Source organism: Triticum urartu, chromosome 7A, assembly GCF_056163025.1.
Source record: "Triticum urartu cultivar PI428250 chromosome 7A, HENAU_Tu73, whole genome shotgun sequence".
Lineage (NCBI taxonomy): Eukaryota > Viridiplantae > Streptophyta > Magnoliopsida > Poales > Poaceae > Triticum > Triticum urartu.
This window is the reverse complement of record NC_141879.1, coordinates 67,176,436-67,201,114: the sequence shown is the minus strand read 5'-3', so window position 1 is coordinate 67,201,114 and position 24,679 is coordinate 67,176,436. Positions and strand designations below refer to the sequence as shown.

Below are 24,679 nucleotides of genomic sequence, written 5' to 3'. Positions count from 1 at the left end.
CCTCGGCACCTCCGCGCTCGACCACTTCAGGATCTGAATGGAGCGCAGATAGTGTATCTTCAGTTTACTTCCTCTCCTGTTTAATTGTTTGTTTGTTTTTTTGCGGAAACGTGTTTAATTGTTTTGTGATCGGCATATATTCGTGTGCTTGGATTCTGTATCTAATTACATCGTTATTTTACTTTTCTATAAAGGACCCTCTTTATGTCAAATTCCTCATAGCACGTATGATAATTTCTTCAAAAACACATGGCGAGTTTTGGCAACACAAATCTTGTTCGCTTGAAGGAATTGACAAACTCCCGACAAATAAATTGCTGTGAAAAACGTTCGTTCTGCCATGGACCCCAACGAACGTTCGCTGAAGAGCACTACCGTTTCTAAAAAGGTATGGATTAATTGGACACTCGATCAAGGCATATTTCATGCATGGTAAGAAAACAGACAGTAAAACAATTTTATTAGCATGAGATGAAGAAACTAAGAGACTCGGCCTGCGTCACTGATTCACTCTATCCTTCCTCTATCTCTGTATGTAATGTATCCAGTTAACTCAAACATATATATCTCCAACTAAAAAACTGTTCAAAACTTCCGTGGCATATTATGGCCACAATCTAATCCCACGTGTGAACAACAGTTTGTAAAGGCTGTGATTACGCTACAAACACCCACCAGCACGTACAGCTTCGTCTCACACGGCAACAGGCCGCTTCGGAGGAGGGTGGCGCTGTGCCACGAGCCTCGACGCCATTCTCCTCCTGAAGAGCAGGTAGAGGGCAAGCAGGAAAAACAGGACCAGGAGATACAGCCAGAGGTAAGCTTCCCGGAGGAGGAACGGCTTGTTGCTGCCACCGTCATCGTTGCAACTGCAGCCGCAGTCATTGCGCAGAGGCTTGGCTCCCTTGAGGGCTCCGTATGGGTCCAAGATGAAGTCCAGATTCATGGCTTCGCGCCCCAGCATGATATGTGTTCTTTTTGGTCTGAAGCCTTCCATCGATGCCACGACTGACAGTAATAAAAGAAAGCCCGTGTGGGGTTACCAATGGATTAGCTTCATCTATCCAAGATTTTCTAGTGAAAATTTAGATAAAGAAAAGGAGATTAGGCCAAGTGAGGACTGAGGAGACATCCCCAACCATGTTTAATACATGCAGGCTATCTAACCATATCTGTAAATGATGTTTTGGACAGAAGGAGCATACAAAGCCTACCTTCATAGCTCTGACCAGGTGCAAGCATCCGATGGTAATTGCCAAAAGTTCCGCTGGCATTTATCTATGATCAAGCACAGGACGAGTATTAGGATCTCTCAAATGATAAACCCAAAAATTTCAGCATAAATTTGCCAGTTCATCCATAAGACCACAAAATAATCCATTTGCATTCAGGATCCAAATGTCACTTATATATACCTCACTGGATATAGGTTAAGGTTGCCAAATAATCTCACCTTCGAATCAATTCCCTTAACCATGAGTGAGCCTGGTATAGGACGGCCAGTATCTGCAGCAAATATCCTTCCATGAACTCCTGTCTGAAACAAGTGTTAATATAGTGCACACAGTGACAAACATTTTCTATGTCAACAAAAGAGAACAACAAGGAGCAAAACCCAAAGGAACAACTTCAATAACACTGGAAGGTACTATTTCAGAAGGGGCAGAGAATGAAATGATGACACAGTGTCTCAACCCAGACCCTGGTACAAACATGGTGGTTGAAGAACCCGGTGCCCCAACCCATATACTAACTGACACCATTTCACTTCAAATAGGGCGAGGTTGTTAATTATTTCTGGTGCATAACCATAGGAATCAAACACTAGGAACATCTTACCTTTACAAGGCTTGCAACAAGATTGAGCATGCTCAACTTATTTTGCTTCCATATGACAAGAAGCTGTAGCAGAAGATTATACAGAATATCAGAACAAAAACATGTCTACCAAGTGGTTTACAACAGCAGCAGCAGAAGCAGAAGCATAACAAGATGCAAAAGTACCTCAGATGCTTTTGGCCATTTTACATCACTAATTTCAAGGGTTAACTCAAAGCAGCCTCCGTGTATATAGTTCCAGTCTTGCATGCCACCATAAATTGGATACCTGCATCACAAACCATAAATTGCTATGTTCGGTCTTGAAAAGTACTAACACTCACTGGAATGTTAATACAACGAAAGTTCAATATGGAGTAGCAAAGCGATGCTAGTCTTTTTTTTCTTTACCACAGCGCTCCATTTGTAATTCCTCCTTCGAACTCCTTGCTCAATGACATGTTATAGTGTGACTGACTATACACTGACGCCATGTACCGGAATGTCTTGTCATCAGGACATCCATAATACTGTTTTCTGTAAGCAAGACAATCTATGTGAGAATGCAGTCTGAAACAAAGCAAGTTTGTGTTCCTAAAGACTAGTAGGTGAATGAAAAATAGCAAAACAAATGAAATAACTGCTATACTGAACAAAAACTCAGGCAAAAATATTGCATTACAAGATAACATTGTATGACATTAAAATCCAAGGGCTCCAACAGCGCCACTTACGATATATTGATTAACAGCCCATTATGTGCACGACTGTTGATCAGCTGCTCATAAAACTTTAGCTGTGTGCTGCTTATCTATCTTGATGGTCCTATAAATAAGAAAAGGTACATCTAACAAATCTATGGGGCATCAAGAGAATGTTACTGTTTAACAAGCATGGGTGGCCACGTGCAATCTAACCTCTGAATAAAGCACTTGCGAACATCAAAATTCAAGTACCAGCATTAGCAAGGACTCAAGTTGGCAAACACAAAATATGAATGTACTCCCTCCGATCCAAAATAAGTGTCATGGTTTTAGTTATTTTGGATCGGAGGGAGTACATCATTTGAGAAATATACTGACACATCTGTGGACAATCCTTGGTTAAAATCTTATTGCTGGGTTTTAGTAAGATATAGAGAAACAGGACATGCAAAAGTACTAGCAGGGGATCTTGAAACTGAATGTAAATTAGGAAACTGGCTACCTTGTATCTCTAGATCCATCCCATGGATAATTTGCAACAAGAGCACCCTGCAAAACTCAAATCAGGTGGCAATGGATGGCAATCAGTCAATCAGGAGCTAATTGGTAATGACGTAAGAACTATGTATCAGAATAATGTCCATGAAACAAAGGGTCATCTGAAAATGAAGAAAAGTTAGTGAATTCCTAGTATTGGACCTTCAACAATTAATCCTGAAAATGGATGGATGGTAGAGTGGTATACAGATGGCCCTTTTCTTTTACATGCATCCTAATCTTAAATACTGTAATTGGTATCCACCTATTTGTGAACATCACCTTTCTAGTATTAAAAACTGAAAAAATCTTCTACCATCTGCTATTGTTGTTATTTTTCTTCCTTAAACCAATTATGTTCGCACTTTAAGATCAAAAGGAAGTGCCCCAGAGGTGCCCAGAGGAATTACTAGGTTAAAAGAAACAGTTCCAGAACTACAGGGTCTGACCCGATCCAAAACATCCACTTTTAGACATTAATAGTATACATCGAAGCAAGAAAATTCTTCACCACATAGCAGATTGAGAAGAAATAAGACTAAATATAACAAGTTAACAACATCCAACCCATCAATTGCAGCGCAAATATGATTTGCCTATGCATTTTATTTTCTGTGAGAGAGATGATAAATTGAGCATAAAGTGATTAGAAGCAAAGTTAACAAATGACCACAACCACTCCATATAGCAGGCTGAGAATAGAAAAGACATAAGACAAAATAGGTTTGTCCTGGATATGACTTTTTGGGGCACACGAAATTTGGGGGCATTTTCATAAGCAGAACATGACAGTAACCCAGAAATAGAAACCGAGATGTGGCTCACTACTTGACAAAGTAGACTTGACCACAGAAACATAACTGGGCGGTCAACAAGATTTAAGTAATCAAATAATTTCACAAACAGCGTTAAGGGAAGAATAATTACCCCATGCAAACTAGCAGAGGCTGTGAAGTGTTCTTGCTTTATCCAGTTCATAATAGCTCTAGTTTCAGGTTGTCGGTGCTTAATATCATCGTTGAGGGGGAAAAACTGCCAGTAAAAAAATGAAAATTTAAATCGAACGGCTCTCCAAAAGATAAAGTGCAAAGGGGGTTATAGAACCTTCCATAAGGAAAATTAATGCATTGAGTACGTACTTGGTCAGGAAAGTCTCTGTTGAGATCAACATTGTTTGCATTACCACGCCTTCTAAGAGCAAATCCATCTGGATTCATTGATGGAAGTATATGAAGGTGCGTGTTCTCCACAATAAGAGTTGCCTACAAAATTAATTTAACAGCTAAGTTCTGAACATAGCATATTAGTATCAATTTCCATAAAACTGGTGGAAATATTTTGGAGTAAGTTTACATAACAGCTTTGTTCAGATAGAAAAAGTGAGCACATTATCTCCAATGTTAAAAAATATGTTGGACATTACATGATCCATAGCAATGCAACTAAAACAACATAATTCGCAGCATGTTTGAGAATCTAAATTTTGTTCCATAAATTAATTGATTTCTACTGTGGTTAGGTACTAAGTTTCCTTTTCATGTCATGTAACAAATTAATTGCAAAACCAAATTGTAAGTAGTTGGTCAGTCAAAAGCTCCATGGCTAAGCAAAGAGCATGTAGCATCTAGAGAACCTTACCAAAGGATCCTTCAGGTAGTTATCACACAGCCAATACGCAAGTTGCATGAGGACCTCTCTCCCAACAGGCTCATCGCCATGGACATTCCCAATGAACTGGAAATTTTCAAAACAAAAGCTACATCAAATTTATATTCTTGGTACTATTAACACTGAAATAGGAAAATGCCAACATAGATAGCTCTTACTTATATTATACTAAAAACTGAAATAAAAGAGTTCAAGCAAGTTAGCTGAACTATTGCCAACATAGCTATGTAAGCTAGTTTCTACAGGAAAATCATGGGTTTCAATTTTGGATGTGATTCCATTATAGCTTAGTTAACTCTCATCGACATAGGAAAAGGGGGTAACCCCATGAAAACTCACAAAGAAGAAGAGCAACTTAACAGAGTGTCAAGGAAGTCATTATAAATATGAAAGAAAAGACTCCCATTGCCATTGAGTCACAGCTGTTCTTTTAGAGCAGATGAGATAAAAGGAATGATAAAGCAAGATGGTCGGGTGGCTCAACTTATAAAACACTTCCTTTCAGAATTTTATAAAAACGACCCACTTCTTAAGGATAAAGAGGCCACAAACCTTGAATGCTGGTTCAGCTTCTTTTAGCCCAGGCTTGTCTGATATTTCAATGGCCCACTACAAGAGCAATCAGAAAAGTTATCCAGTATACAATTTTGACAACGAATAAAGCATTAAAGCTATCATCAGTAAGTTACATACCAATGGGGAACCATTTACACTCTTCCCGATGCTGATAACAGGTTTGTGTAATCCCTCAAAGAGAGAAGAAAGAATAGGTAAGTGAAGTTTGGATATATCATATATGAGCATACTAGATCTATCAGACAGGAGAGATTACAGTCCTACGCATTAAACTGATTATCGCAACCAGAAGATTAAGTTACACATACATAGTACTTTTGAAACTTGCTGCTGCAATCCAGAAGTTCACATATAATTAGACACGCCTTTTATGAATGGGCTTAGGTTTCGAATTTAACATGCAAAAAGACTACCTTTCAGTATTTTCCCTTCCATTTACTTTTACATTACCTATCTATCAGTGTAAGTATGAACTACTGAATCCCATAGTGATCAGCAATGCTTTTAATTCTATTGTCTACCCACCACAGTTGGATACCAACCAATCAAAGCAATATTTATATGTCACTGCTAAACAAATTGAGGACCCCAAAAAAATGGTCGAGAACTCATCGACAGGGAGCAAAGTCTTATACATCATATACCTGTATATCCTGGAGACATTAGCACAGCGCCTCCCAAAGTCTTGTACAGCACCCTCAAGTTCAGAGTTGCTCATATATCCGCGAACCATTTCATCCCTAAAGTTGATAGAAAAAGCATTGCATACATGTTTACAGCAAATTTTTTCGTGCAATAAAAACATGAATAGAAACTAAAAGCTCTGATTTAAAAACATACGTGATCTCAGGCATATCCTGAAGAAGACCGCGCGAAAATGCCCCATGTTTCTCAACGGCGATACCTGGTTGACAATAACAGATTATTACTTGGGTACGAAATAGCTGCGCATATCCTGAGAACCGAGTCCGCAAACTCGCAAAGTGTGATCAAAGCTGACTGGTGAAACAAGCTCGGAGACAGGGAGAAGATATACTAATTAATTGGTAATAATACTCTAGGAATCTAGCTTGACATATGCCAATTTATGACAGCTACTTATACTTATCCATTTTATTAGCCAGGTGGATGGTGTGGGCTTCACATCATAACTACGCAATCATCAGCCAGTCCAAAGCATAAGGCACTCATCATGCATCCAAGGTGCTCCTACTCCTCATAACTAACGACATTCCCAATCCGTGCAGGTTGTACCGAAACGAACTGAGCCCCAGGCACATCCGCACCAGCTAGGCTCGTGAATAACGGCAGCATCCCCCACCAAATCCACAAAATCGAGCCAACTAACGGATCCGCGTCCCACGAAGCTAGCTAGCTACCCGTCCGAGATCGATCGAGGCCCAGCACGGCGTCGTTGCCCCGGGAAATGGAATCCAGACGCCGCAGAGGGTGAGAGAGGAACCTGGCGACGGGTCGAGGCCGCCCCTCGCGGCGGCTTGGATGGGGAGCGAGGCGAAGGCGCGGAGGAGGACGACGAGGAGTAGGGGGAGGGGGAGGGAGCGCAGGCGCGGGATCGCCATGGCCGCCCTGCGGGAGGGGGGGTGGCTGGCCGGCTGGGGTTGAGTGGCGTGCGCTTTTCCGTTTGACTCGCCCCCACCCCCACCCCCACCGGTAGTGGACACGATCCACACAAGGTCCAACGTTTCTTATGTGCTTTTAATTTTAAAATCTGCACCAAACCACAGCAGCACCAGTGGTCTAGTGGTAGAATAGTACTCTGCCACGGTACAGACCCGGGTTTGATTCCCGGCTGGTGCAGAATTATTTTTTGTTTATTATTGTATATGTTTCTTCAACATTTTTCCAATAAGCACAAAATGGTTTGGTTTTAATAAATTGTTTATTCAACATTTTTCCATTAAGCACAAAATGGTTTGGTTTTAATAAATTGTTTATTCAACATTTTCCCATTAAGCACAAAAGGTTTAGTTTTAATAAATTCATAAACGCTTCAAATCACCTGACCAAAAAAGGCTTGCCGGTTGCAACATTGTTGGGGTTTCATGAAACACGACCAATGTTGCGATGCCAAATTGCAACGTCACTAATATTTGCAAAGTATGGCCAATGTTGCTTTGCAAAGCAGGAGGGTGCAGGACACTCGGAGTCTTGGAGCCGCGGCTGATCTGACAGCCAGGTAGGCGGTGTTATCAGCTGGATGACTCGTAGCACGACCCTTTCAAGTTCTTTAGTAAAAATATTACTTTTCATATGCAAACAATAAAATGCTGCAATCACGTCATCAAAATCAAAAAGAAAATGTCAAAAACCGGTTTCAGCGATCGCCAGCAATATCTGCATCTATCTCACACTTCAAAGCAAGCTGCACTGGTTTAGCCACAATTTCTCTCAGTGATGCACCACTGCCATCTCAAGAAAATCAAATTAATTGTCCAATAGATAGTGGGGGAATGCAGGTACAGAACCTTGGGGCAGTTTCACTTATTCCAGAGTGTATGTTTTTTTCAGAAGAATACAACGGAGAACAATGGAAAAACGTCTCCAAAACAAAACCAAGTATAACTCTACTTGTAGAATTCTTCGGCGCTTTTCCTCCAAAAAAATATAGTGCAGTGAGGCACAACATTCTGCGTATATGATCGTGCCAACTATGAAAGTACGAAACAAGCAAGCGCCGCCACCGTATGCTGTCCGCTTTCCAGCAAGACTAGCTTAACAGGGTGTGGCAGTACGGGTTTTTTTTCTTCTCACACCAGGGTGCGAGTCCATGTTTTAGCACCACCAAAACATCCTGGAACACCGGTGCGAGTCCATGTTTTAGCACCACCAAAACATCCTGGAACACCAAGGTTCGCAGCACCGCAGGACCCCTATGGACCGGCGGTTTAACCCTCGGGCACAGGAGCATCGACAGCAGTGGTGCTACGCTGCTCAGCACAAAACGTCAGTATGTACTCGGTGAACAAGGGATGAAGGCCTGCAGTGCAACAGAAAAGGCATAAGGCAAAGCTACTATGGAAGCTGGTGATATATAATGTGCAAAGATCGTGTGACCAAAACTCACCTTTCAGGAAGGAAGATGACTACACGAGGCTACGACACTAAAGTACAGCTCGTCTACTTTGAACTGGAGACCTTTAGTAGCTCATGGAACGCTTCTTGGGGGATGTCAACGGATCCGACACGTTTCATGCGCTTCTTCCCTTCCTTCTGCTTCTCTAGCAACTTCTTTTTGCGGGTGATATCACCACCATAGCACTTGGCCAGAACATTCTTTCTCATTGCTGACAGACTGGAAATGACACAAGACGACATGCTCAATTATGTACTTGTCAAATGCACATGTTTTTACTTAAGAAAATAAAAGAGTACTCCAGCTAAGATAACCTGATACCAAACAGAATATTTTTCATGTAACTGAATAATGCTATGGGCAGTTGAAAATAAATTAGAACTGGGTGACTAACTAGTACTCCAAGCTAGGGAGTCCTAACAAGCTACCTGGACCTATTTCACATGTTTCATGACCAAAATACAGAATAGGACGAGACACTGAACCATGGGACTGATGCACAAAGGCTGATTGATCATGATATACAAGCAGATCTTTTTAGGCCAATGGAAAGGTTAAGATGGAACCATTATCAAGTCAGACAAAGAACTCAATGAAAACCATAGTTTAAAAAGGCGCGCCTAGGCGGGGGCTTAAGTGCATGTAGGCTCTAGGCGATAGCAAAACGCCTAGCACTTAAGTGTGCTTCATCTGCGCATAAGCGTGCACTTTGGTCAGAAAGCACAAGATGGTGGCAATACGCACAATTAACACCTACCGCTTTTTTAAATATGATGAAAACTACAAAAGAAAAATCAAAACCACTTCCCATGACACTAAATTCTAAGGAACAGCTGGTGTTCCAATGAACATACTCATTCAGGCAAACTACAAGCCTGAAATTGAATGGATAAATCCGACTTTACTCCGAACTGAAAATGCATTTCATGTTAATAACTACATACTTATTCACAGAAAAGTTCAATTCCTAAATAGCTATAGATGCACTTGCAAATATAGTGAGGTGCATACAAATGTTAACTTCGAAGCACTTCAAATGAACACAAATCTTTAACAAAAATAATGAAGGAATTATGTACTCCCTCCATTCCTAAACTACCAAAACGTCTTATATTTGGGAACGGAGGGAGTAGTATTCAAGAAAACTAAAGCAGAACTAATATCTTACGTTTCCCTTGCAATAACCTTTGAACCAATTGCTGCTTGTATAGTGATCTCAAACATTTGCCTGCACAATGAGAGACCAAAGAGTTACAAAATGAACTTAAGTGGAAAGAGTGGCTAAAGGAAATAAAGTGTCTCCAATCAGCACAAGGATAAAAAAAAATGTTGCAACAGCATTTTACCCAATACCGAAATCCACTCTTTTCTGCTTCACAATCCTCTTTTCTAATGAAACTACATTTCCCTTCCAATTGTGTAATTTATAGAGTCGTGAGAATGCTCAGTAACAATCTAATCAAAGAGCACTGGCCAGTGACCATCATTGGGCATGAACTATACGTGACAAAAAATATAAATTTTCACACTGCAACGATTTTTTACTCAGTACACCAGAAAAAAGTAATACAGCAAGTCTAGTGTTGTGCATTCAGAGAGTCACCCACTGCTGAAGGAAATATAAGTTGTGGTTGATTGCTTTAGCTAATTATTGGAATTGAACACAAGCATTACTTAAGGAGACAAAGTTCAACTTCAAACTTTACCCGATGGTTAGACAGATGTAGGATCTAGATTCGCCAAGCTCATGATTTTTTATATAAATTCCTATAGACTTAACTTCTTCATTTTACACATCAGAGTCCCAAAACAAGGAGCATAATGGATACCTTTCTATAAATTTCTTCAGCTTGTCCACTAATTCTCTTCCAACCTTCTGAGCTTTTTGGTTATGGATTATAGTAGCCATAGCATCAACAGGCTGGCCGTTAAGTAGAATATCCATCTTAACAAGATCAGATTTTTGATACCTGTTGAAATGAACTTAAGTTAGTGTAACAAGAACCAGAAATAGTGATACGAAGCTGTCACATTTTTTTTCCTTCTCCATCATAGAAGAAATTCCTATGTGCTACTTGAATAGCCATCTCACATCGAATGTAAATAATTTGTACACCGCTTGACTAATTAATCAATTGAGTGAAAACAGTTTAAGTCATTTAACGACTCGAACAGTTACTAGTCAAATAGTCACCGGGAGATGTTCCCTGAAACATAAGATGTCTAAAGCAAAAATTTGTTCTCGTAGGTACTTAGTAGGCTGGAGTAGAGACATGCACTAGGGGTCATATTCATAAGCAAGGCCAACAATTTTCAAGAAACAAAGGGGATATAAAATGTTCAACGGAAAAGACTGACCAGAGCACAGGAATTCGATGAGCCACAACCTTACAACCTCTGTTGGAAAAGGCAGTGCCTAGAAGGCGCTAGGCAATGGCCAAACGCCTCACCTAGGGCATAAATGGAGGTCTAGGCGGGGCAAGCAAGGAATTGCCTACCCAAGCAAGAAATCATGCCACATACTCCACTGATATGCCAAACACGTTATATTCCAATGCAGTAGACGGTAATTAACTTATTTATATGCCCTAAAATAATATCAACACCCATATAGTAATCACAAATACACTACGAGTAAAAACTATATTACCGCCTAGGCCGCGCCTAGGCACTAGGCGAAGGCCAACCGCCTCGCTTACTCCTACCGCTTTTTCCATCCTTTACAACCATATTCATATTCGCTTTCATCTCAAAATCTCGAAAAATGACAAAACCAGTAGTGTAACCAGACCTTATCTGATTTTTTTTAAATTGAAAACGATACATACTCAGAATCTTCATAGTCAAAAGTAGCATAGCCAGATGTTATGCTTTTCAACTCATTGTAGAAGTCCACAATGATCTCCCTCAAAGGTAATCGGTACTTCAATAAAGCTCTATTACTGCATCAAACATAGCCACAATGAGCAAAAACAAAAAACATTTACTTAAAAAAATGTGATTTGGGGGGAAACAATTACGCATCAATGAATGTATATTCTTGCTGTTCACCCCTCCTTTCCGAACAAAGCATAATTACAGGCCCAACATACCTAAAAGAAATGGTTGATCATCATCACTCTTTCTAGTTGTAAATGGAACAGGAAAACTAATGAGAAAGGAAGCAGATCTTACTCACTAGGAATAATAATTGTTGCAATGACTGTTGGCTCCCAGCAGGCCGTTATACGTTTTCCAGCATTGAAAGACAAGGCCGCAGGGTTCTCAATTTGCACTTTGCTGAACAAAACAATCAAGCTCAGATATCCTAGCAGAGAACAAGTATAATATCATTGTAAATGCTCACCTTTCATCACCATATTCAAAGATATATGGTACAGTTGGTATGGTGGATATGACTTGAGCTCCATATTCCTGTACAAAATGCAGTGGCAAATTAAATCTCATGAATGATGGCTTCCCGTAGAAATAGTTTCATCAGATGATGCAAAAACACTGCCACCATCTTTTTTCCATCAATTTCTCGGTGAGAGCAGAAGTGCATGCATGTGGTCCAATTGAGAAAAAAAAAGGGCTCCATTATTGAATTGTGACATAGGTGGATAGATATTGCAAACTTAAGTGGGTGTAATTATGCAAAGTAAATTCGTTTGAATCCTAAATCCACACAACAAAAATGATAACAATTCCTCTTCCGAGGCTAAAGGGACCGCAAAACCTTCGGGGTATTGATTACTAAAAATGAGGTATCATGCAAACTAAACACTGGGATCGCTGAAAGGTGTTCACTACTTTTCTTAACAAAAGAGTTTGCCTTAATACACACATGGATGCTGATGCACTAACAAAATACCGCTTTTGGCTGGTATTATATCCAATGTACTGAAAACAGGTCTACTAGGCCTCATATTATGCCGTATACTCATGCTGGGTACCCTCGCCAGTTACAAGTAGGTAAACAGGTTTAGTAACAGGCCAATTAATTAGTATAATCAGCCATAATAGGCAAGATAGACCCCCTTACAATGGACTAGCAGGAGCTTAACTGGCCTCTTCCAGTAATAGGGACGCAAATTTTCCTACGAGTATACTGTCCCATTTTTGGTGTTCGAAAGAACTCATGGTAGTATTAATTAAGTGCAAAGCTGTTTACAGCTGTGTACAATAAAACTTATAGTTACATGCCACCAATAAACTGAAAATTGTTTGCAAAAGTAATAGGAAAACTATACTTGTTCAAGCCGTTGATGAAACACATCCATGTGCAGCAATCCTAGGAAACCACATCTGAAAAGATATACATGATACAAACTCTTGTACGGATCAATAATGGATTGAGGCATGTTTGGACACTTGATAGCATGTGATCAATGGAAGGGGAATATACTGAGCATGCAGAAAAGCTTATACCTGAAGCCCATGCCAAGTGCAGTGCTTGTCTCTTTTGTAACAGACACACTGGCATCATTACATGTTAGCTTCTCAATTGCATGGCTAAGAGCCTCAAAGTCAGAACCATCAGCTGGGTATACACCAGAGAAGACCATGTGTCTCACAGGCTTGAAACCTAAATGGCTATTTTACATGATGTCACATAATACCACAAAAGAAAAACTAAGAAAAAAGTGCATGTAGAACTGTCAATAAATTAAATGAGGTGTTCCCAGGGCCCAACTATTAAATTAATCAGTTGATAGAAATGATTTCAGGAGGGTCTGGAATCCCATACCAGGAAGTGGTTCAACGATAGTCTTAGCCTGATGAAGAGTATCACCAATCCGTGCTTCTTTAGTTGAACGCATTCCAGTTATAACATATCCAACTTGTCCAGTGTAAAGCACTCCGGTAGGGGTAAGCTCAGGATGCATAATGCCAACATCAAAGACTTCATATGTGCGACCAGTCGCAGCTGATGAAATCTTATCTCCCTTGCGCATTGCACCATCAACAATAGCAACATGACATATCACCCCTTTGTATTCATCGTAGTATGAATCTAAGAGCAGCATTCGTACAGGTGAATCACAATTCCCAGGTGGGCAAGGTATACGCTCGATAACAGCAGGTAACACCTGGCTAAGGCCTTGACCAGTTTTGGCAGAAGTGAGCAGGGCTTCACTTGGATCAATGTCAAATAACCTCTTCAACTGGGCCTTTACATTATCTGGGTCAGCAGTAGGCTGATCAATCTTGTTAATGACAGGAATAATGCTAAGGTTTGACTCAAATGCAAGGTAAAAATTTGCAATTGTTTGTGCCTGTACACCTTGGGCTGCATCAACTACTAAAAGAGCACCCTGGCAAGCTGCTAGGGACCTGGAGACCTCATAGCTGAAATCCACATGGCCTGGAGTATCAATCAGGTTAAGCAAATAGCTTGAAGTGTCTGTCCCATGGGACTCGGAATTTTCCACTGTATGCTTGTAGAACATAGTCGCGGTTTGGGCTTTGACGGTGATGCCCCTTTCTTTCTCTACCTGTTGATACCAGACATAAATGTTGCAATAAAGGGCTGAAAGTATAAAACTATACAACAGGGATTTATCAACCTCAGGAACAGGAGGAACTTTAGGAAAATGGGAATATTTAAGAAACAGGGTAAGTCAACAGTGAAGGTATGTCATTCATGCTAATATTACCATCCGGAAATAAGTAATGACACAAATGAGGAAGCCTAAAGAGAAACCGACTGCCCTCAACCATTTTGCAATTTAGAATGAAGAATTCCCAATGTATAATTTTATCAAACTCCATATATTTACCAAATTCCATATCAAGCAAGAGCATATCTACTAACCCCTGTATAGCCCAATGTACTGATAAAAAAATGCTAATAATCTTCCTATAACTTTCTTAGCACACACGGTAGGTTAAATTAGTAGTTACCATATGAATACTTTTTATTGGTTCGTTGCCTTGTCTTTTCTAAATCCATCTCAGTTTTTGTGGCTGCGGGTTTGTATGGCGACTGATGTGCCACATGATTGGATTTTTTTATTAGTTGCATCGCAACACGCAGGTATTCAGCTAGAATAATATGTAACTGTATGCTGTAAGGTTGTTATCCCTGACGCATTTATTAACACTTGAAAGGAAATCATCCTTTTATCAAAGTCATGATGTTGCTGGTACTGCTGTTCTACCATGTACGAACTTCAAAATTAGGACCGCATCATTACAATATGTTTCCTCACTCGGTGAAATTAAGTAAGAGCTAACACTTCAATAAAATTGCTCGTGTTTCGAGAGGGGGGGGGGGGGGGGGGGTGTCGCGTCGCACCTGCAGCTTGTCGAGGTACTGAGCGCCATGGCCCTTCTGGATGGTGCCGGTGAGCTCCAGCAGCCGGTCGGCGAGCGTGGACTTGCCGTGGTCGACGTGCGCGATGATGGAGAAATTCCGGATCCGCTCCGGCGGGTACTGCCCCAGCTCCGACGCCGACACGCCGGGGCGGGGGCGGTGCTCCGGCGACGCCTGGGAGGACAGGAGGCGCTCGGGGAGCACGATCGTACGGGCGGGTGAGGGGGCGTTGGCCAGCTTGCGGACGGCGCTGCGGACGGCCCGCCGGAGCGCGGCGGCGCCGGCCATGCGGAACCGCGGGGCGGAGGGGGCTAGGGTTCTGAGAAGGATTTTGGCGAGAAGGGCTTGACCGAGGAGTGGGTGGAAGCGGTGTATAGACCAGAAAAATGTTTGTGAAGACTGTAAAGGTGGACCAGTTTGCATTTGTTTTTTCTAGAAAAGGCCATCATGCCTAGCTTTATTAAAACGGAAACGTTTAGAACCGGTCGACCGGCTGAAACTCGGCCGGTCACGTCCACGCTGGTGACGGCCCCACGCACCATCGCTTTACTCTTCGTTATCCTGCCGCACGAAGCGCTCCTAGAGTTCTAGCCATCCGTTCCACCACTAACTATTCCCTCTTATCCCCTCACGCCCCTCTTGCCCTGTGGCTCTCAAATAACTTCTCACCGGTCGCCGGTGATGACCGTCATCAATCCGGCACCTACCTGCCCTCTGTCTATCCCGCGTCAAACTCTGCCGCGAACGGGCGCTACCTTAGAGGAACCCACCACCGCGTGTGGCAAGGGACGAGGTCATGGCCTGCGGCACCGATGAGGTATGGTGCTGGAGACCGGCCGGCAACTGCAAGCTATGTGGCCGCCGGCGTGGATTGGCTCGGCGCGGTGCTGCAACCGTAGTTCCGCGGAGCTGCAACCATGGTCGGAGAAAGCTGGAACCACGGTCTAGCAGAGCTGCAAGGCTCCTACATGCTGGCGAGGGAGTGCTACAACCATGGCCGAGAAAAGCTGGAAGCGTTGTCCGGCGGAGCTACAACCAGGTCCGGTGGAGCTGCGAGGTGAACCAGTCGTTTTTTGCTTCCACCGTCATTTTTTTTTCTACAACCGTAAGTTCTTTTGCTGGATCGTTGAGATGTTTTTGTTTCGTGACCACCGGCGGTGAGGCATGATTTTTGGCGACATTGTGAGCCCTCGGTTGGTTGCGAGGTGTTCTTTTTGCTGGAACCGGCATATTATTTTGCTGGAACTATCTTACTTTTTGTTACAATCGACCGTGAAGCTCTTCTCCTCTGAATTTGTTTTTGCTGGAACCGATCTATTCTTTTGCTGGAAACTGGTATTGTTTTTGCTACAACTGAGATTGGAGCTATTTTTTGCTACTAAATTTGTTATGCTGGAACTGAAGCCTTTTCTTGCTGGAACCTAGTAACTTTTTGCTTCAAGGATTTTGTTTTGTTTTCAGTTTTTTTTAAGGACACCAGATGCAAGCCGACAGCCGCGGCGAGCCAGAGGCGGTGACGTCGATCTGGGGGATGCTGCAACCATGGCAAATCGCAAGCTGGAAGCAGCCAAGAAAGGGGATTAGAGCTGCAATCTTTCGGTGGCCACGCGCTGAGGACCCATTGGCGGCCGTTATGCAATCCCGAAGAACGGCTCCGGTGAGTGTGCCGACGAGTAGCTCCGGCGAGCGGCTCGGCGAGCTGCTAGGGCGAGGCGCGGGCGGTTCATGGAGTTGTGCTCGGAGTTGTACGCGAGCGAGGAGGGGATTTTTCTTTTTTTTTTCTCTCTAGATCTAACGGTCATGTGTGTTGGTATCCAACGCTAGGGCGCTGACCGGCCGAAAATTTCGGCCGGCGCGCCGACGCCTAGCAGTGCCCTATTAAAATTAGACAACGCTTACATCGTCTGCCAAAAATTCAGAAATAAAAGCTGGAAGTGAGTCCAACCACAAGTTTGATGGATCAACACTTTCATTCTACGCTAGCACATGAGCCATCATATTTGATTCGCGGTTACAATGCTCAATAATGGTGGCAGGTCTGAAATTAACTAACAATAAACGACTTTCTTCAAGAATTGGACGTGCCACCATTGAGTGTCCAGAGTTTTGCTGGAGAGCCTCCACTAATATCAGACTTTGCAGCACCCCGAGTAGACAACATTTTACAAAGAGTGGGGGCATCTTTGATTCAAAAGATTTTTTTATAATACTCCCTCTGTCCCATAAACGCTCTTATATTATGGGACTGAGGAAGTAATTTTGAAGAATTGCAATCCTTAAAAATTTTTCTTACGCTGGTAGTTTGATTCATAAGATTAAATTCTACATAAATTTTTCCTGACAATACCCTTGGCCTTTGATCCATAATGTAGTGCATATATATTTTTTGAAAAGCCAACCTCTCAAACTTTGACCAAGTCTGTTGAGAAAATCATTTACATCTAAAATGTCAAATATATATTATTAGTTTCATCATAAGATATAGTTTCATACTTTATATATTTTGTATTGTGGATACAGATATTTTTATCTATATAAATTTGGTCGAAATTTGCATTGTTTGGTTTTGATAGCTTGACTTTTCAAAATATCTATACACGCTCCATTATGGAATGGAGGGAGTACTATATTGCGTATAAATTTTAGCATACACTCAAACATCTTGAAAACATATGTTTATCAAATCCGGTGAAAGTGATGCCGGCGATGAACGATATGCTGGAGGAACCATTCGACGCAAAAGAGGTCCACGATGCCCTTTTCCAGATGGCCCCAACGAAAGCACCGGGGATTGATGGTTTTACGGCCGGCTTCTTCCAACGACATTGGCATTTGTTGAAGGACGACGTGACTAATGTTGTGTTAAGCTTTTTAAACGGGGGAGACCTACTGATTGGCTTCAATGACACTTTCCATTACCTTGATCCCAAAGGTACGGTACCGCCAATCAATCTCTCAATACCGCCTCATTGCGGTATGCTCTGTACTCTATAAGTTCGCAGCTAAGGTTATAACTAACCGATTGAGGGGCTGTATGGATGAGATAATTATCGAGGAACAAAGTGCATTTGTCCATGGGCGATTGATTACTGATAATGTACTGGTGGCCTTCGAGAGTGTGCACACTTTACGTCGGAGAAAGAAAGGCCAAAACCACGCTGATTTTCAGCAGGGTTCTGATCAGTTAGATATGATGAAAGCATATGATAGAGTGGAGTGGCACTACTTGGAGGCCATTATGGCGAAGCTGGTTTTCAGCATGGTTCTGATCAGTTTAATTATGAAATGTGTCGCCTCAGTGCGCTTCTCTGTTAGGGTGAATGGTGAGCTTCAACCCTACTTCACGCCCTCTCGGGGGCTTCAGCAAGGGGATCCCGCGTTACCCTACTTGTTTCCGCTCTACGCGGAGGGTTTCTCGTCACTACTCAAATATCATGGAGGACATATTGATAGGGGTATTAGGGTGAGCATATGTTCACCATGGGTCAGTCATTTGCTGTCCGCGGATGACTGTTTGATTTTTCTCAATGCTAATTCCCAGAGTGCAGAGAGATTGAATGATATTATGAGGATCTATGGTGAAGCTTCAGGTCAAAGTGTGAATAAGGATAAAAGTGATATCTTCTTTAGTCCGAACACACCCAGCTCCACTAGATAGACTTTCAAAGGAACACTAGGTGTCATGGTAGAAGCGTTCAGCGACAGATACCTTGACTTACCTACTGCTGTTGGACGGATGACGAGTGCACATTCGAGCACATTGGCGAGCGGTCCAGAAGAAAAATGCAGGGATGGTCTGAGAGGCTCTCCGCATGTGCTTGGAGAGAGATACTCATCAAAACCATCATCCAAGCGATCCCTGCGTATAACATGAGTTGTTTCCTGTCGACAAAAAAGGTTTGTGCAAAACTGACGTCTAGCATGGCACGGTATTGGTGGAGTAGCTCCATCGATAAGAGGTCGCTCCATTGGATCTCTTGGAAAGAGCTTACGAAACCAAAATGTCAAGTAGGCATGGGTTTCCGTGATCTCCATATGTTCAACCTGGCTCTTCTCGGCAAACATGGGTGGCGTTTCATGACAAAACCAACATCACTTTGCGCAAGAGTTATGAAGGGCAGGTATTTTCCAAATTCTGATTTCATGCAAGCTGCTGTACCCAAGGCCGCGTCAGCAACTTGGCGGGCTATCATAGCAGGCCGAGAAGCCTTGCTTGCGGGTATCGTCATGCGAGTTGGCGATGGTACTTCTATCAATGCATGGACTGACAAAGTGGATCCCTACAACACACACAAGGACACCATTGTTGACACCAATGGCCCCTACCATCTGACTAGTCAACAACCTGATTGATTCAGATAACTGGTCCTGGAAACAGGATCTAGTTCGACAGAATTTTATCGCACCGGATGCTGAGGCTATACTGAATATTCCTCTACGACGCAGTGGAGGCGAAGATACATTGGCATGGGCACATGAGAGGACAAGTAACTACACTGTTAAGTCAGCATACCGAGCTCTAGTGATTCAAAAGAGCATCAAGCTCGAGAAAAGAAGGGCCGGTTACAGAAGCTTCGGTTAATAAACAACAGTTGTGGAAAGCTCCGTGGTCTCTCAAGGTGGTACCTAAAGTGCGTGTGTTCTGGTGGCGGGTACTCCGTGGTATACTGCCGGATGAATGCACGCTCAAGTATCGACATATCCGAGATATCAGCACATGCAAGCTTTGTCAATCACATGATGAAGACCTACATCATGCCCTTATGTACTGTTCACATGCCCGAGGATTTTGGGACGAAGCACGCCAGCTCCTGGATATCAAACTACCGCGGCTTCATCCCACAACTTGGGCATCTGATATTTTATGCGAACCAAGGTTCTCAGCGAGAGAACAAGCAACGATCATCACTATGATGTGGTACATTTGGACTTCACGCAACCGACGGACGCATGATGGGGACAAATTAGATCCGGCCAACTCGATAAGGCTTACTCGAGAAGCTCTGGCCCTGCTTGATATTCCCTTGTAACACATTAACGCCCTACCAAGTCACGGTTGGCGCCCTCCGGAACCAGACCAGGTCAAGATAAACACCGACTCAGTGGTCGTTCATGACGAAGGAAAAAGTGGAGCTGGTGGCGTGGCAAGATCGTCCACAGCCCTACTGGGTGCTTGGTGCAAACCTCACCCTGGAGTTACTGACCCCATGATCGCGGAGGCCCTTGCAGCTCGGGATGGAGTAATCTTCGCAAATCTCAGAGGGTTCACGCATGTGGTGTTGGAGACCGACAGCCTGGAGGTGGTTAACCTCTGGAACACTCGCCTCAACAATCGTTCAGTTGTGGCATCAATTCTTTTAGAAATTGAAGAGCTTTCTGCTAGTTTTCATTCTTTTGTAATCCAACATGTAAGTAGATATGCCAATGGTCCAGCTCACCTTTGTGCAAAACGTGCTTGCACGGTGACTGGCACCGAAAGCTGGCTGGCTTACGGAGACTCTCAGCTTCTTGATCAGCAGCCTTATAGCTGATTGTTCAAAGAACACTTTTGTTTAAATAAAGCTCTGAATTCCATGCAAAAAAAAACAAATACTGCCCATGATTTACCTTATAGTTTGAGGATGGGGCTTGCCTACTCCTGCCTTCGTGCTCCCATCCATGCTCCCCACCGTTCCTTTTGCATCCCATGGTTCCATCATTTTCTCTCTCCCACGCCCCTTTTTACTACCGAAAGATAAATCAAGAATACCAATTTGTTACTTCATCCCATCCTTAATACTTGCACATCGTTGAAACGTCCTTTCCCGGTACATCCAGAAATTACGCGTCCATGGACTGGAGTCCGTCCGCAGCAGCCATGCCGATGTCGACGTCGTCCGCTAAACTCTGGCCAAAGCTCCAAGCCGCAAAGACCTTCTTGATATTGGCGCGCAGCTCTGCACCTACCGCGAGCACGGTCGAGCCGACCTCAAACCCCATCTCGCCGAGTACCGCCTCACGCGCCCACACGACAAGGTCAACGTGCTCTTGCCGCCGGCTCTTGCGAGCTCGCTGTGCTCTTGCCGCAGGCTTGCTGTATTCCAGGAGATCGCCGGCAAGCAGCTGGCCTGCTCGAGTACGCTGTACGCGTGTAGCACTCGCCGGCTTCTGCCCGCCTCTGCCGTCGGTGCTAGTGCCGCCTCGTCGACGACGGCCGGCGCCCGCGTTGCCGTTCCATCCGCCTCAACGCTCCAGCCGCGCTGCCGGTGCTGATGGTGCGAAGATGACCACGGCTTAGCCACCGGGTCCAGCCGCGCTGCCTGCTCCCTCCGTGTTGGTGTGCAGCGCATGTCCTGGGGCGGTGCGCTGCGGCCTGCGGGATGAGCCAGTGGAAGAAGACGTCGCGTAATACGTATGGGAGAGGGTTGATATGGAAATACGGGGATTCTATGTCTTTTTTTTGGAAAAAAGAGGCACCGGGAGGAGAAAATGGTGTGACCGTTGGATGGTAAATGAATAAACGGGAATACGGATGGGAGCACGCGGAGGGAGCAGGCAAGCCCCGTCCTTAGTTTGATGAGAAGTTTGGTAAGTAAATTTAAGTGAAATTAGTTGAGAAGGTAAGTAAATCAAGGTAATTGATTATTATACTTATAAACAAGGTTGGACGAAGGGGTGGTAAGAAGAAAGTAAAAAATGGAAAACATTCTTTTCAGAGAAAATGTTGCTTTAGGTCGGCTGCGCGCGAGCCACTAGATCCTTTTTCATCGTGTGTCGGGCAGCGCCCCGCAACCTCCCCCACGGGTCACATGTTTCCCATGGCCCACCAACCCACCGCTTCCCCTCTTTTACCTTATATGTCCTCTAAACTACCCATTTCTAGATAAAATAGATGATGTGACAAGCAATAAATGAAGAAAGAGAGGAATTACTTTCTGCGAAGAGAAACCTCTAGGGAGTTGTAGCGCTTTAGTGTGGCTGGTTGTTTATTAAATGGTTAGTTTGATATTTTTTTATTTTCTGTAAGTAGCAATTACTCTATTTTTCTAATAATATTTTCCTAGAGAAAAGTAGCTACTCGCAGAAAGGCATCACCTCCATATGCTGTCAGTCTTAGTGATGAAACCGTGAAGTCTTTTGGTTTAGCCGTTTGTTATCCTCCAATACTTGATCATTCAGTGAAGAAGTGTATTGCGTAACATTGCTTCTCTCTGTTGTGTAAACAACAAAATGTATGTATAAACAGTTGCAGTATTTTAAGCATGTAGTTGATGAAAATATTACATGTATTTGTTTGTTCTTCCCTTTTTAATCTATTATTTGCTCCCTCTTTTAATATGTGCACAAGATATCATTGTATTTTAAACATGTAGCATGTTGTTGTTTACTAGCACTTGCTGGGTATCCAGTTGATGAGAGAACTATTTTTTTCCAGTTTCTGCATGGCTGTCTGGTGTTCTGTTGTGAAAATAAGTACCTTTATTTTTTCTAATCTGTGGAGAAATGTCTGCTATCGTGTTGTATAGTAATTAAACCCTGTGCAAATCTGATTTGAGTCAATGGACCTAAGAAAAGAAGGAACACGTTTTAAGATGTCTCTAAACTAAATACAGTAAGTTCTAACAATTTGTTTATGCTTTATCATTCACCCCCATGCCAAAGAATTCCGCAATCTGAACAATAACACATCAAGCAATAACTCAATTAGCCACGGGTTATCACACGGGCGCGCCATGCCTCCGCACAACAAGTATATATTATGAATATATAATAGCTTACACCCGTAGTAAATAGCTTGCAAAATTAGGAGTTATTTACCCAAAACCACCACATTATGGGCTAGGGTAACAGATCGGTACCACATTTCAGGCAAGTCACACAAAACCACCAACAATGGGTCTAATTTGTAACGCGGAGTACTGACGCTGCGTTTTAGCCCCGAAAACAGCGAATCCGACAGGTTGGTCCCGCATGTCGGGCTGACGTGGCACGTGTTGACGGACGCCGTTAGACGGCGAGAGACGGCCGTTTCGGCGCGCCTGTCTATGAGGTCAAGCCGTTCCCTTCCCCCGCTCGATTCAATCCAGTCGATTCAGTCCTTCCCCGCTCCGCTCCGATGGCGACCAGCTCCGGCGGCGACGGCGCACACGGAGTCGACGGAAGCGGCGACGCCGCACTCAGCGGCGAGGGCCTTGGTACTACTTCAGGGCAGAAGCTGTTGCGCTCGCAATGCGGGGTCATCGGCCCCCACACCGATGGCGGCTGCGACCTAGATCCAGAGTCTGCCGCGGCGGCGGGCCTGTCGCCGGAGCATGGTACCGAGGAAGCAGCTTCGCAGATTGGTCCCGCGGATGTGCTCCCGTTCGTCCCATCTTCAGCTAGGTAATCTGAATCTTTCAAAATCTGTTCTTTCAATCTTTCCTCCTTACTGCAGGATCTGTTTTAGACATTGATTTGTTAGTCATTTAGAAGTGATTGTAGTCCTGAATATTTGTCGACTATCACATCTTTAGTTAGGGTTCAGTTATCTTAGTAGTACTGTATGGTTCTGAATTTTTGGAGAAAATCACACTGTAGTTTTCATTTATGGTATTGCTACACTACACTGCATTGTAACCACTCTGAGCTATATTAGGCTTGTAGATATTGTCTTGTTAATATATGTCTATTTTAGGCCTGAATTGCTTACACTGCATTGTCATGTTACTATAATTTAAAATTTTGCTTACACTGATAGTAATATTAGTACTGATTTGCCATGTTACTATAATTTAAAATAGTTCATTATAATTGTCAGATATAATGGTCAGTTATGTTAATACAATTGACTTGTTCATATTCATTTGTATGTCTATTTTAGGCCTGAAGATTTATGGTCAATCTATTTCCAGTTTCCTGGAGAGAAGTATGCTCTTGTTAAGATGTCTGAAAGAGAAATCACTTATGGTAGTTTGGTCAATGTAATGGTCAGCAATGGATATTGTAAGGATGACAGTCTTTGCTACTTGAAAGATGAAAATATAGGGCTGCAAGGTGTTTGTGTGATTAAAGGCAACATTGAAGTAGTTCACATGGTGAGACAATTTGAGAGCACCCAGACATTGTCACTGACAGTTAGAAAGGGAAAGGTAGTTATTGAACCAGCAGTTGGAGAAGATCAACATGCACAGCAAATAGAAAAAGAGGCACATGTTGTTTTTGTTGTTGCTAAATCAGGTGTTGTGCACAAAACAGTTCCTCCTAACTGTCAGTTACATCTTGGGACACAGGAAAGTGTAAATTTTTTGCCACTCAAATCAGTTCCTCCTAACTATCAGTTCCATCTTGGGACACAGCTTAACACTGAAGTAAGTGTCAATTATGCTGATTTTCAGTTTGATTCAGATGAGGAGGACAATGCAGTTAGTGAGGAAGCAATCCTGTAGGCATGGACACTGATGAGGAGGACAATGCAGTTAGTGAGGAAGGTTCAAGCAGTGATGAAGATTTTGTAGTTGATGTTGACCACTTAGATGCAGGAGAAGAAGAAGATGACTCAGATTCAGTGCAGTATGTAGAAGAACAAATTGCAAATAGGAGGACAGAGGAACCTGAGCTAGATGAAACTCTTTCTGAAATAAAGAGGAAGAGAGCTGAATATATGTCAAGCACACACTGTGAGGGGGACACAGATCCTGAAGATATATATGACATGGAGCCGGAAGAAGATGATGAGGAGGCCCAAGAGATTCCAGTTCCTGAGCCTGTTAAGAAGAAGGCAAAGAGGCCAGGTCCTACTAGTAGGTCCCACTCTAGTGATGGTCCAAGCATTAATCCTGATTGGTTTCCATCTTCAGAAGAGGAAGATACAGGCTTTGAAACAGATGATGATGGAAATGAACCAATGTCCTTTGTTATCAGCTCTGGCAGAAGGAGTAGGGCTAAGAAAAGACCACCTAGGGTCTGGTATGATGAGGACATGATGCATCCAGAACAGCAATTCCAGCTAAAGCTCTGTTTCAAAGA

The 24,679-nt window shown here is 43.1% G+C and overlaps 2 protein-coding genes across 3 annotated transcripts; both read right to left on the bottom strand.

Moving 5' to 3' along the window:
- Positions 1 to 443: 443 nt before the first annotated feature.
- SOL1 (carboxypeptidase D) lies at positions 444 to 6,966 on the bottom strand. Its single transcript, XM_048691772.2, has 15 exons — positions 6,766 to 6,966; positions 6,144 to 6,207; positions 5,948 to 6,043; positions 5,421 to 5,451; positions 5,280 to 5,336; positions 4,698 to 4,793; positions 4,199 to 4,321; positions 3,987 to 4,091; positions 3,025 to 3,071; positions 2,230 to 2,355; positions 2,005 to 2,107; positions 1,840 to 1,902; positions 1,454 to 1,537; positions 1,215 to 1,278; positions 444 to 1,008 (listed from the first exon to the last, which is right to left on the bottom strand). Exons 1-15 carry the CDS (start codon positions 6,881 to 6,883, stop codon positions 695 to 697), a joined length of 1,491 nt encoding a protein of 496 aa, XP_048547729.1. The 5' UTR covers positions 6,884 to 6,966; the 3' UTR covers positions 444 to 694.
- A 768-nt stretch (positions 6,967 to 7,734) lies between these two features.
- Positions 7,735 to 15,062, bottom strand: LOC125519232 (Small GTP-binding protein). Of its 2 annotated transcripts, none has more exons than XM_048684101.2 (12): positions 14,678 to 15,062; positions 13,127 to 13,874; positions 12,808 to 12,964; positions 12,630 to 12,684; positions 11,744 to 11,811; positions 11,572 to 11,676; positions 11,418 to 11,489; positions 11,226 to 11,339; positions 10,227 to 10,367; positions 9,566 to 9,625; positions 8,389 to 8,616; positions 7,735 to 8,251 (listed from the first exon to the last, which is right to left on the bottom strand). In XM_048684101.2, the coding sequence occupies exons 1-11, from the start codon at positions 14,981 to 14,983 to the stop codon at positions 8,442 to 8,444; spliced, it is 2,001 nt and encodes a 666-aa protein (XP_048540058.2). In that variant the 5' UTR covers positions 14,984 to 15,062; the 3' UTR covers positions 7,735 to 8,251; positions 8,389 to 8,441. The 2 variants fall into 2 exon arrangements, with proteins under 2 accessions (XP_048540058.2, XP_048540057.2); XM_048684100.2 differs by having other exon boundaries at positions 7,735 to 8,301; positions 14,678 to 15,061.
- Between the last annotated feature and the right edge of the window lie 9,617 nt (positions 15,063 to 24,679).

Bases quoted from the DNA above. Each gene is read 5' to 3' on its own strand.
- SOL1 (XM_048691772.2), bottom strand. From the start codon at position 6,883: ATGGCGATCCCGCGCCTGCGCTCCCTCCCCCTCCCCCTACTCCTCGTC. The intron at 6,208-6,765 runs GTTCCTCTCTCA...ATTGTCAACCAG, and splicing joins CGGCCTCGACCCGTCGCCAG to GTATCGCCGTTGAGAAACAT. The intron at 1,009-1,214 runs GTAGGCTTTGTA...TATTACTGTCAG, and splicing joins ACCTGGTCAGAGCTATGAAG to TCGTGGCATCGATGGAAGGC.
- LOC125519232 (XM_048684101.2), bottom strand. From the start codon at position 14,983: ATGGCCGGCGCCGCCGCGCTCCGGCGGGCCGTCCGCAGCGCCGTCCGC. The intron at 13,875-14,677 runs GTGCGACGCGAC...TGGTATCAACAG, and splicing joins AGTACCTCGACAAGCTGCAG to GTAGAGAAAGAAAGGGGCAT. The intron at 9,626-10,226 runs GTATCCATTATG...CTCATTGTGCAG, and splicing joins CTGAAGAAATTTATAGAAAG to GCAAATGTTTGAGATCACTA.